The sequence below is a fragment of the Corylus avellana genome, chromosome ca5 (genome assembly GCF_901000735.1).
Source record: "Corylus avellana chromosome ca5, CavTom2PMs-1.0".
In the NCBI taxonomy this organism is placed as follows: Eukaryota; Viridiplantae; Streptophyta; class Magnoliopsida; order Fagales; family Betulaceae; genus Corylus; species Corylus avellana.
Window position 1 is genome coordinate 26,762,718 of NC_081545.1, and position 12,735 is coordinate 26,775,452.

At 32.8% G+C, this 12,735-nt stretch overlaps 2 protein-coding genes and 1 non-coding gene across 3 annotated transcripts in view; 1 reads left to right on the plus strand and 2 right to left on the minus strand.

The window, feature by feature from the left end:
- The window catches only part of LOC132182044 (protein DETOXIFICATION 1), an 8,665-nt gene extending 2,043 nt beyond the window's left edge, over positions 1 to 6,622 (minus strand). The window contains exons 1-2 of the mRNA XM_059595252.1: positions 6,365 to 6,622; positions 318 to 382 (exon numbers count right to left, since the gene is read on the minus strand). Coding sequence (XP_059451235.1) covers positions 318 to 382; positions 6,365 to 6,622 — 323 coding nt within the window. The remainder of the gene's footprint in view (positions 1 to 317; positions 383 to 6,364) is intronic.
- A 250-nt stretch (positions 6,623 to 6,872) lies between these two features.
- On the plus strand, positions 6,873 to 6,978 carry LOC132183495 (small nucleolar RNA Z103). Its single transcript, XR_009440458.1, has one exon. It is a non-coding gene; the product is annotated as a small nucleolar RNA Z103 (small nucleolar RNA).
- Positions 6,979 to 11,525: 4,547 nt separating this feature from the next.
- On the minus strand, positions 11,526 to 12,707 carry LOC132182045 (F-box protein At5g65850-like). Its single transcript, XM_059595253.1, has one exon. It carries the CDS (start codon positions 12,705 to 12,707, stop codon positions 11,526 to 11,528), a length of 1,182 nt encoding a protein of 393 aa, XP_059451236.1.
- Between the last annotated feature and the right edge of the window lie 28 nt (positions 12,708 to 12,735).

The following is a 12,735-nucleotide window of genomic DNA, read 5'->3' on the forward strand; positions in this document are numbered from 1 at the left end:
AGTTTTTGCAAGCAATCAGAAAGTCAGTGAAGAAAATCAATTGGATGCACAATAAGATGACGGAGATTTGAAATGGGTAACACACGTACTCAGATATATTTGTGTTTCTTTGTTTTGATTTAAGAAATGTTAATATGTTTTTCAAATGCAAATATTTATTTGCATTAATTGCATACATTTTGATATATACATATGTTTTAAGATACTGATCATATGTATTTTGATTTGAGATATATTGAGATATAGTTGTTTCCAAAATTTACAATGGGCTTGTTATAGTTAATTTTTGTCTAATTTATAGGGGTTTCAAAAATTACCGGAAAACCGGAACCGGAACCAGGAAACCGGGGTCCCGGTTTGAAAATTCCAAAAACCGAGTACCCTGGTTCAGGTACCCGGTTTTTATCGGGAATACCGGCACTGGGTTTCCATTATATATATATATATATATTTACACTTAGGTTTAGGTTTAGGGTATTTTAAAAAATTAAATTTTTATTTCTAAGGCCCAAATAGGCAAAAACATTGATTTTTTAGGATTTTTGGACTTTTTTAGGTTTATTTTTTAATTATTTGGAACAATTACAACAAAGTTCCTCTAATTTAGACAAACAGACTAATAGATTTTTTTAAAAATGGGCCAACTTAAAAAAAAAAAAAGGGCTTATTTTAGGCCCAATACCTAAAATAAGCCCAAAAACAAATTTTTTAAAAAAAATCGGTTACCGGACCGGGTAAAACCGAAACCGGGACCCCGGTTTAACTGGGGTCCCGGTTTCTCAAAACCGAGAACAGGGGTACCCCATTTCCGGTTCCCAGTTTTGGCAAAAAATCGGGAAACCGGACCGTGCTGACACCCCTACTAATTTATTATTGTTGTCTTATATTTTTTAGATCCCTTCATATATTCATCAATAATAATAATAATGAAAAAATACTTTAGGATTCCAAATTATGTTGATAAGGTTAGCATTCTAGATTATGTCGATCAAGTGATATGTATTACATGAATAATAAATTAGTTACAAAAATAAATCTAGATTGAAGGTTTCATATGGCAATAAGATCTCGAAAAATGATAAATTAATGAAAATGATAAATTAATTGCCAAAAATATCTAAGGATTAAATAAAACCAAAATTAATTTATTTATCAATTAATTGGCAATTAATTAATTTATTTCATTAATTTATCTTTTTTCGATATCTTAATTCCGTATGAAAACTTGCGAAAAATATCTAAGGATTAAATAAAATCAAAATTAATTTATTGGTACTGATGACCAACACACGGTACGCACACTAACCAATCTTGGAGTCGGCTCAAAGTTGGCTGCGGCTCTCAACAATGTCCAACAAAAAGTTCATCCGGAAAACACAGGCCACCTAGTCCAAATCTGTAGCCTCATATGGCCATTCAACTTCAATGTGGTTGGCTCCTTTTGGCATTCTCTCATCCCTCCTCACCCATCCAGATGAGACAGTAACTTATTTTTATTAATTGTGCTTGATTTGCATTTTAAATTTTAAATTAATTTATGTTTTATTTATAGGTTAAGAAATCTGTTGCCTCCTGTTTGCTAAAGATGTGTGGAAAAGAAATTGTAGGTCACAAGCAAAATTTTAAAAGCAAAGAAGACGTTGATTTTGTGGTGACTTTGATGGAGAGCAATAATGAGAGCATCGGAGTGCTCGGTGTAAAGATAATTTTAGGATGCTGCGTGGATGTTCACAAACGATGGCTGTCTGTTGTAAGAAGGTTTTGACGAGGCTGCATGCCTTTCTTGAAGAATGACCGACGGAGAAAGATGCGGCTGTGGAAGCGCTGCGTAGAATCGGGTGGACGAAGAAGGGCAGAGCGGATGCTGAAATTGATGATAAATTTTTGCGAGCAATTGGAAAGTCAGTGAAGGAAATCAATTGGATGCACAATAAGATGATGGGGATTTGTGATGGGTGACACACATACTCGTAGCTATATTCGTGTTTCTTTGTTTTAATTTGCGATTTGTTAATATGTTCTTGAGATGCAGATATTCATTTGAGATATATTGAGATATCGTTGTTTCCAAAATTTACGATATACTTGTTATAGTTAATTTTTGTGTAATTTATTATTGTTGTTTTATACTTTTTAGATCCCATTAACATGTTCATCAATAATAATAATAATAATAATAATAAAATACTTTAGGATTCCAGATTATGTTGATCAACTGATATGTATTACATGGATGATAAAATAGTTGCAAAAATAGAACTAGATTGAAGTTTTGAATTAAGATATAGAAAAAGGATAAATTAATGAAAATGATAAATTAATTGTCAATTAATTGATAAATAAATTAATCAATTAATTGATAAATAAATTAATTTTGGTTTTATTTAATCCATAGTTTTGGCAATTAATTTATCATTTTCATTAATTTATCTTTTTTCGAGATCTTAATGCCATATGAAACCTTCAATCTAGATTTATTTTTGCAACTAATTTATCATCCATGTAATACATAGCATTTGATCGACATAATCTGGAATGCTAACTTGATCAACATAATTTGGAATCCTAAAGTATTTTCTCATTATTATTATTATTGTTGAACATATTAAGGGGATATAAAAAAAATATAAGACAACAATAATAAATTAGACAAGCCCATCATAAATTTTGGAAACAACTATATTTCAATATCTCTCAAATCAAAGTGTATATGAGTGAAACACAAATATATCTCAAAAAGTACGAATATGAATTATTCAAAGTAGGTGTGCCACCCATCTCAAATTCCCTTCATAAACATCCAATTGATGTCCTTTACTAACTTTCTGATTACTTGCAAAAACTTTCACATAACAGACAAATGTCAAAGTGCAAATATCAAAGCAGAAATTCAAATCAATAGGGGTGTCAGAAATAACCGAGAAACCGGAACCGGGACCGGGAAACCGGGGACCAGTTCTGGTTGCCAAAAAAAAAAAAAAACCGGGACCCCGGTTCCGGTCCCGGTTTTTGACACCCGGTAAAAACCGGGAAAACCGGAACCCGATCTTATTTTATTAAATAATATATATATATATTGTCTTTGTAATATGTTTGTGAACTATTTTTATTGTGAGTGTATTTCTTTTTATTAGTAGATTATTTAAATACTTGTTTTATTTTTTTATTTTTTTGGGTTTTGAATTGTTGTAGTAAGGGGTATTTATTTCTTGTGCATGTTGGTTTGTTTACATGTTTTTACTTTTTATTGTTTTAATGTTTTCTTTATGTATCTAATTTAAAATAATTTTTAGGGTATTTTAAAAAATTTGTTTTTTTATTTCTAAGGCTCGTATAGGCAAAAACATTGATTTTTTAGGATTTTTAGGCTTTTTTAGGTTTATTTTTTAATTATTTGGAATAATCACAATAAAGCCTCTTTAATTTAGACAAAAAGATTAATAGCTTCTTTTTTTTTAAATGAGCTAACTTATGAAAAAAATAATGGGCTTATTTTACGCCCAATACCTAAAATAAGCCCCAAACACTAATTTTTTTCAAAAACCGGTTACCGGAACCGGCCGGGAACCAGGACCCCGGTTCCGGTTCCGGTTTTGGCCAAAAACCGGGAAACCGGACCGGGTTGACACCCCTACAAATCAAACATAACCACAGAATTTCATGAGACTTTTAAGGTATTAAAAAGTTTTGGATTGCTATAATTTATGGATATGTTGTTGGCGTTTGAATGAAGAAAATTTTAAGTCAAATTTCGTATCATTTGGATTTAAATTGAAAGAGTTATGATTTTTCTAAGTTTCGAAGGTCAAGTTATCAAACATTTAAAGCAACTTAAAATGTATGGAACATTTGAGTGGGTTAATGATCACATTTGGTCACGATTTTTGGATATGTTGTTGACCTTTGAATGAAGAAAATTTCAAGTCAATATATGTTGTGGGCCTTTGCATGGTTAGTATATGGTATAAGGGTTTTTCGAAATTTTTTATGTGTTTGTTTTTCGAGAAACAGGGATTGAGATTAATTTTACATGTTTGGTTTTTGGTAAATGGTGTCGTATTTTTAATTCCACTAGTTTGGTTGCTTGTAAATGGTGTGATATATGGTATATAAGGGTTTTTCGAGAATTTATACATGTTTGTTTTTTGAGAAACAGTGATAGAGATCAATTTTACCTGTGTTGTTGCTAGTAAACAACGTTGTATATGGTGTATAAGGGTTTTCCAAGAATTTCTACGTGTTTGTTTTCTGAGAAATGGTGATTGAGATTGCAAGTAAATGGTGTCGTATATGGTAGATAAGGGTTTTCTGAGAAACATCAATTTTACCTGTTTGTTGTGTTTGTTTACCGAGAAACGATGATGGATATCAATTGTATGCAATAATTTTACATGTTTGGTTTATGGTAAATGGTGTCATTTTTGCATGATCAGTATATGGTATAAAAGGTTTTTCGAGAATTTCATGGGTTTGTTTTTCAAGAAACGGTGATTAAAATTAATTTTAACTATTTGATTTTTGGTAAACGGTGTCGTATATGGTAGGTACATAAGGGTTTTTTGAGATTCTTTACATTTTCATTTTCCGAGAAACGGTGATGAAGATCAATTTCACCTTTTTGGTTGCTGGTAAACAATGTGATATGGTATATAAGGTTTTGCAAGAATTTCTACTTGTTTGTTTTTTGAAAAATGGTGATAGATATCAATTTTACATGTTTGATTGCTAGTAAACGATATTGTATATGGTATATAATGGTTTTTCGAAAATTTCTACATTTTTTTTTTCTTCGAAAAACAGCGATGGAGATTGCAGGTAAACGATGTTGTATATGGTAGATATGGATTTTTCAAGAATTTATATGTGTTTATTTTCTGAGAAACTGTGATTGAGATCAATTTTGCTTGTTTTGAATGTGAATATCAGCACAAGAATGGAAAGAATTGAACGTAATATTTGAATGTTATTTTTAGAATAATATATTATTTTACTTTCTCCTCAACTTTAGGGATATTTTTATATTTACTTTTTTTTAAAAAAAAATAATACAAATATCCGTAAAGTTAGGTTTGCATTATTGTGAATTAAATTTTGAAGTATCAATTAAATTTAAGATATGAGAAACCATTGAAGAAGGTTAAGAGTTTATGTGTCAAGGAAAAGAGGAAAATGGAACAAATTTCAGGATACAATCCACAAGGTGTTTATGTATCCCTCCTAACGGTGGACAGAGCTACTCAAGAATGAGACTAAAGATGATGATAAGACTGAGGGTGCTGCTGAGTTGGAAATCATATGGAGCATTATGAAGGAAGTAGAAGTAGGTTTAGAAATTCAAATGGCAATCAAGTGGCAGAGAAATCGCATGTCTCAAAAGGTAAATTTGTTCTTTTATGGTCTCTCATGTATAACTTTATAGGAGGCTTTACTCGTATAACTTTATAGAAGATTGAAGTTCACTCTTTATTAACTCAATAGTATATATGAAACAAAATATTGCACAGAAGATTGTAGTTCCCATTAATGGCACAATGTGGTAAACTCTTAACAATTAGCCATCAACTATCTAGTTAATCACTGTAACCATACAATGTAATGAATGTATCATACCCCTAACACACTTTAGTCATCAAATACATTATTTAACACCACATAAATATGTAATCGATTTGAAAAGGTATATAATCAAGAAGAACCACATAACACATAAGATCTTGTTAAATTTCCAAATAGCATAATGACAAAGTTGGGAAATCTTACTTGGGAAAAAATTGTCTCTACAATAAGATACTAATATTTGAAAGGCAATGGCAGGCCAACCATGAAGGAAGCACATTCCTTTTGGCTAGCTTTGCATGAACCAAGAAACCTTAATAATAAAAATTAAGGTAATTATATCATAAATCTTTGGGTCAACGTGCCAAAATTCTTTTGTCCTTAAGTTTTTTTTTTTTTTTTCGAAAATTTACTCCCTAGGTCAATGGAAATGCCAATAAAATCATTGTCGTCAAATTTTTTTAACTTTCATTAATGCCATGTCAGCATAATAATTTTTTTATTAATTTAATTTAAAAATTAAATATAAAAGTAATAAAATTTTTAAAAAAATTCGAAAGCCACCCCAAACCTTCACTGGCTTGCATTCTGATTTTGTTTGATTAATCACAAATCCTTAATTAAGCTCTTGTCCAACGATTTCAGATGGCAGAAGTCGAATTTTTTCCATTTTGCCTCAGTCTAAACTTCAATTGCCTCAGTCTCCTCAGCTACCAAACACGTCCTTTTCATTTCCAACATTTTCTCGGGAACCAAACAGAAACCACACTCACGCAAAGTAAAATAAGAATTTCGAGAAAAATCCAACCGTTTCAGTTTGCTTCGGCGGATTCGACGGTCTTAGCGAGAGCAGTGCAACTAGCTCTGAGCGTGTCAAAGATAAGGAATATAGGTTCTTCTTGGTTCTCGACGATGAAGCCGGCGGTGGTGCGTGAAGAGATGTGAGAGGTGAAGATGGAATCGAATTTCTGACTAGATTATGGATTGAATTTGAGGAGATGAGAGCTTCCCATGCCCCGATCAGAATGAATCCACTACCTGCCATGGTGTGCGTGAACAACCCCATTGTTGAATTTCTCTGTTCTTTTACTTTCTCTCTTTACCAGGTTTCTCCCTATCTCCCTCTATGAAGATCTTGATCTAGAGATTTGCCTTCTGGGATGGTGAGGTTAGGGTTGTTGAAAGGTCAGATTGACTTTCTTTGATTCAACAATGGGGATCAGACCGTACCTTGAACTTTCCAAATCAAAGAATAAAATTATAAATTGAAAATCAAAGAATAAAACGATCTTGTTTGATTTTGTAATTTGTGAAAGATGGAAGTGATGATTATTTCCCCAAATGATCGAAGCTGATTATAACTGTGCTACATTTTGTAATTCTCCTTTTTAGGAGGATCCAAGAGCTTAATTAAGGATTTGTGATTAATCAAACAAAATCAGAATGCAAGCAAGTGAAGGTTTGGGGTGGCCAGGGGTGGCTCCAAGCCACCCTTCGAATTTTTGTTTTTTGTTTTTTTTTAATTTAATTTTATTGTTATTTTATTATTTTTATATTTAATTTTTAAATTAAATTAAGAAAAAATTATTATGCTGACGTGGCATTAACGAAAGTGAAAAAAATTTGACGACAAGGATTTTATTGGCATTTCGATTGACCTAGGGAGTAAATTTTCAAGAGAAAAAACTTAGGGACAAAAAATTTTTGATGCGTTGACCTAAGGATTTATGATATATTTACCCTAAAAATTAATATTAAAGGCCAAAGGTTAAAAAAAAATAGAGGATAGGAAAGTTCACCCGCATAAAGTAAATTAAGGAGCATAAAAAAGCAGCAAGATAACAGATCTAGACCAAACAAATTAAACAAGAGACCAGATATAATAATTAAAATTGAAACTATAAGCAAAACAATATACAGCATTAACAAACACTAACAAGTTGTATAAGAAAAAACATTATAGGATGTACAAATCTCTTTCTGGTCCAGCATTCAAACCATAGCGTGGCTAGCACATTGCTTATGAACTAACCTCGGTAACAATATGGTCCAATGAATTTTTTGCTCCTTAATTAGTTATTTGATTGGTACATTACACACATCTAGTGGTTCTTGAATCCATAACCTCATCCTCAACAAGAAGAGGAGGTGCAACTTCTTCAAGGATTCTTCTTTAGCCTGAAAGCTTTAATGCTTCTGTGTCATAATGCTATTATTTTTCAAAAAGAAGTCAAGTAATGCTTTACGCGTGTTTCAGACTCATCTAACTCTTTAAGTACCATTAAAAGTCTTCGAATGCACTTGATTGAAGATCCAACTATGTCCCAAAACTTACAGAGGAAAAAGAGATATTGTTAATATCTTCTATTAAGATCCAACTTAATAGAAGATATTGCTATGTAAAGATTGAAACATTTGCTATGATCTAGAGTATCATTCTGTTGCTGAGTTGGTGTAGAAGATAATGTCTTGATACTCACCATGTCGAGTGTTGCGTCTTTGTCAACTTGATGCTATAATCCTAGCAACTCTCCAACTATGTCCCAAAACTTACAGAGGAAAAGGAGATATTGTTAATATCTTCTATTAAGATCCAACTTAATAGAAGATATTGCTATGTAAAGATTGAAACATTTGCTATGATCTAGAGTATCATTCTGTTGCTGAGTTGGTGTAGAAGATAATATCTTGATACTCACCATGTCGAGTGTTGCGTCTTTGTCAACTTGATGCTATAATCCTAGCAACTCTTGTTGCTCGGCAGACCAGGACGCAAACTGGGTTGGTACGTATGTATGTTTGACTGCCGGTTTGCTTTGTTGCCCATGTTGAAGTCACTCATGAAGGTTTGTATTAGTGTTTTCTTGAATGTTTTTGACTACCTTTATTTTTTTATTGGCTACTGTTTTGATTTTTTTTGGGATAAATCTTTTCTTTATAGGCGAAGCTAGAGGATCTGGTCAACAAAGAAAATGCAGCAGCAGCAAATGCTCTGTTACTGTTAGCATAGCTTGTTCATGATGCCATGAACAGTGACAAAAATAGGAAGATTGCCGGTCATGGTTGTAATTTCACTTTTAAAAAAGATCACTGTAACTTCACTTTTAAACCTTGCCGGTCATGGTTGGTGAATGTAAACATGAAGACGTACTCTATTTTTCGGTCATGAAGGAGATTGACTTATCTATTGCATTTAGTAAAATCGTAGTTTCACCTTATTAAGTGGTTTTTAATTAGTATGTTAAAACAAACTTAGTTAACTGATTGATCTAAAAACTTGATTTAAAAAAAAAAAAACAGTTAAAGGTTTGAAAAAATCACAGCTTAACATTTAAAATCGCAATTTCACCTTTAAACCTTGCCAATCACGTACGGTTTTAGAGACTTAGGGTTTGTTTGAGTTTGCAATTTCAAAAAGTGCGATTTAAAATGAAAAATTTAAAACATACTATTTGAAAAACCTAACTTTTAAATACACAATTAAATATTTGATAAAATGACCTTTAAAATTGCGCCTTTTTAAAAATGCACCGGTCATGATTCATTAATTGTTGTAACCGTTGGTGAATGTTAGCGTGGACACTTAGAGCATGTTTGAGAAATAAAACTTTTTAGTCAAAAATTTTTTTTTGGCAAAAGCTTCATTTTTAAGTTTTCGTCAAAAGTATGTTTTCCCTATTTTTAGAGTAAAAAATTCAAAGAAATACTTTTGAAATTTTTTTACCAAACATACCCGCTCTTGTTTGGTACAACTTTTTAGGTACTAATGGTACTTTTTAAGCTCTTTAATGCAATCTCAAAAATGATATTGCATTTGAGAAATAGAGCTTTTAAGTCAAAAAAATACTTTTGAGAAAAAAAAAATTCATTTTTAAGCTTTTGACAAAAGTGCATTTTGGCCATTTTTAAAGCATGTTTGTGATTGCGTTAGAAAAATATAGCTTTTAAGTCAAAAAAACGTTTTTTGGCCATTTTTATAGTACTTTTGGAAATTTTTACCGAACATGCCAATTTTTGTTTGGCACGGCTTTTTAGGTGCTAAATATATTTTTTAAGCTCTTTAACGCAATCTCAAATAAGCCATTACTCTGTGTTTTCAGTCATGAAGGAGTTTGACTTATCAATTTAGATTCATTTATAGGATGGATTCCAGAAAGAGTTAGACTTGTTACCTTTGTTATTTTCTTATATTTGCTTATCATGTATTTAAGTGGGGAATAATTCAAAGAATATTGGCTAATGACCAGTGATGTATATATGCTATTACCTTTTACAAATTTGCCCCAAAAGAATTCTGATATTTTAACATAGCGGAATAGTAAAACCATATTCAACATAAAGCTAAGCCCAAACCCATTTTTCTTTGACATTCGTGGCCTAAAAATTTCTAAGGTTTAATTATCAACAGCATCCTCATAAACTATCATGATTGTTCATATTAATAAAAATACCATTAATTACTTAGTATGACTACGCAACAGTGAATATCAGCACAAGAATTGAAAGAATTGAACGTAATATTTGAATGTTATTTTTAGAATAATATATTATTTTACATTCTCCCCAACTTTAGGGATATTTTTATATTTACTTTCTTTTTTTTTTTTTTCTAATAATACAAATATCCCTAAAGTTAGGTTTGTATTATTGTGAATTAAATTTTGAAGTATCAATTAAATTTTCGTCTTTTAGAGTTATTTTTCTATTTGCTTATTTGGGGCAACTAGAATATTTCTCTTCTTTATTTGTTATTTCCTTTCTTCCTGAATTCGGAGCCAATGAAGTGTGGTGAAGGGTAATTGACATCAGGTGGAGCATGAGGAAGGAAGAGGCACCGCTAGAATGAAGCCAATGAAAGGAAAAGATAGGTTGGGGTTTCTGGTAGAAAGAATGTTTTTATATGGCTTGTTTTTTCGGGGCAAGGCAGGTCGATAACTCAATAACTTTAAAAACTATTACTAAATTCCAACACATACATGTCAGAATTACAAAAGAATCACTGTCCTTTTTCAAGCAAGGCCAGATCAGGGATATCAGGTTGGGCGAGTTTGAGCAAGTTTTGCCCTCCCTAATGGATGTGAAGAGCTAAGAAAAAGCACCGCATACCGTAATAAATTAAGATTAGTTCTTTGTTTCCATTTTGAATTGAAAAAAAAAACAAAACAAAACAAATTGTTGAAGGTGATTGTTTTGAGAAGCTACAATGTAATTTTTTAAATAGGGGGTATACGAGAGTTATAATATCATTTGTTTAGCTGGTCTAGAGTTTGTTTGCCGATATGTAAGGGAGGGTTAGGGGTTAGGAACTTGTTGAGCTTCAATCGTGTTCTCTTAGTTAATGGCTTTGGAGCTATAAGCTTAAAAAAGAGGCATGGTGGAGAGTGATGGTAAACGCTAAATATGAAAGATCATGGGGAGGGTAGTATTCTAATAATCCTTGTGGAGTGTAAGAGGTGGGATTATATGAAAGAATATCAGGTGGGGTTGAGAAAAGTTTTCAAGTCTAATCGGATTTAAGGCAGGAAATAGCTCCAAGGTTAGACTTTTGAAAATGTGAATGATAACTCATAAATCATTAACAACATGGATATGTGGAACACAAGAAGAAACACATGGAAATAGTGAAAGAGGTAGATGGAATAAACTTGACGATGGATTAGGGTATTTAAAATAAATACAACAACAATAGGATCCAAATTGGCAATTGTTTACTATAACAAAGAAGAAAATTACAATTTGTAACTCAGAGAAAGTGTTAGTCATTAGTCAAAATTACATGAATTAATGATTAATTGATGTTTCTTAGAATTATTTTCATAAATCCTTAAAATTACAAATGAACCATGCACGTACATGAAAGCAAATTGACATCTCTTCTGTTTTATTCAAAAGGGTACCAATTGACCAAATTTGACGATGGGAAACACCACACCAAAAAGAAACAAACAAAGACTTGAGCCATATATGTATTACTCTTCCCGAAACAGAGCAATTGATAGTAGGGTACCCATGTGATATAGGATTTCTGTGTCATAATCGAGCCTTGGGATATGGTGGCGCTTGTACTTTAGCAGGCCAGTCTTTGTATTATAGAAGAGGAAGTTTTCGTTGGTCACCTTCACTAGTATTTCACTATCTTCAAATAGCCCAATAACATTAAAGTTATCACCTCTTATCTCTTGATGCATCTCTTGCAGATCTGCAAGACAGATCGTGTATTCTTTGACCCACTCTTTCTTTTGATCATATTCCTTCATTACACATATCTCGATTTCCGTATAATAATATGATCCACCAACAACGGCCATTGCTAAGTCTCCTCCGAGATCAACTAAATGACAGGACTCAGACTGAAATCTGGGTGGATAAATCAACCCAAATTCCTCCTTTCCAACATCAAAATAAACAATCTTGTATTGAATATGATTATGTGTACGCATAACAAGCCAATGAAGTGCTCCACATGCATATACAGGCCTTCCATGGATACAGTTACGACTCCTAATTGTGGTTTTAGGAGGACCTTTAACGGCTCTCCATGAGGATCGACCTCTTCCAAGAGTGTACACTTGGGCACATAAATCATCATCGCCTGTATTTTTTCCATTGAAAAAAACTCCAACAATCTTGTACGTATTTGTTGAACAATCAAACCCCAAACCATAACTACAACTGCACACTGTATCATGCACTGGAGGCCACGGGGCGCCTTTGCAAGGGGGACGTTGCAGCTCTACAACTTGTTGCCTTTGAGGATTAACCAAAAACAAAGGGCTATGGTTATAAGACCAGAAAGGTCTTGTGAAGCAAAGCAACCCATTGCAGCAGCCCTCAAGAGAATACGCTGCTTTGCCATTTACAAACCATAAGAGCCCACTCCTATCTTCTCGAAACACTGGGTCTAGCGGTTTGTGCGTGGCTTCAAGAAGTAGAATTTTGGGTTCTTCAACACGTCGGAGTCGGTGCGTGCGAGCAAGGTCTGGATCGTCGATGATGGTGCACCACAGCGGAGAGACACACCTGAAGCGCAAGAGTGTCTTGATGGGTAGCTGGGAAAAGATGTCGAATAGTACATCCAACGGAAACTGCTTTTGCTTAGCCGTCATCCCCATGGTAGCTTGTTTTGCCCGGAAGCCGTCGCCAGGGTTCATACTTTTCAGGCTGCGTTGATACTTTCTA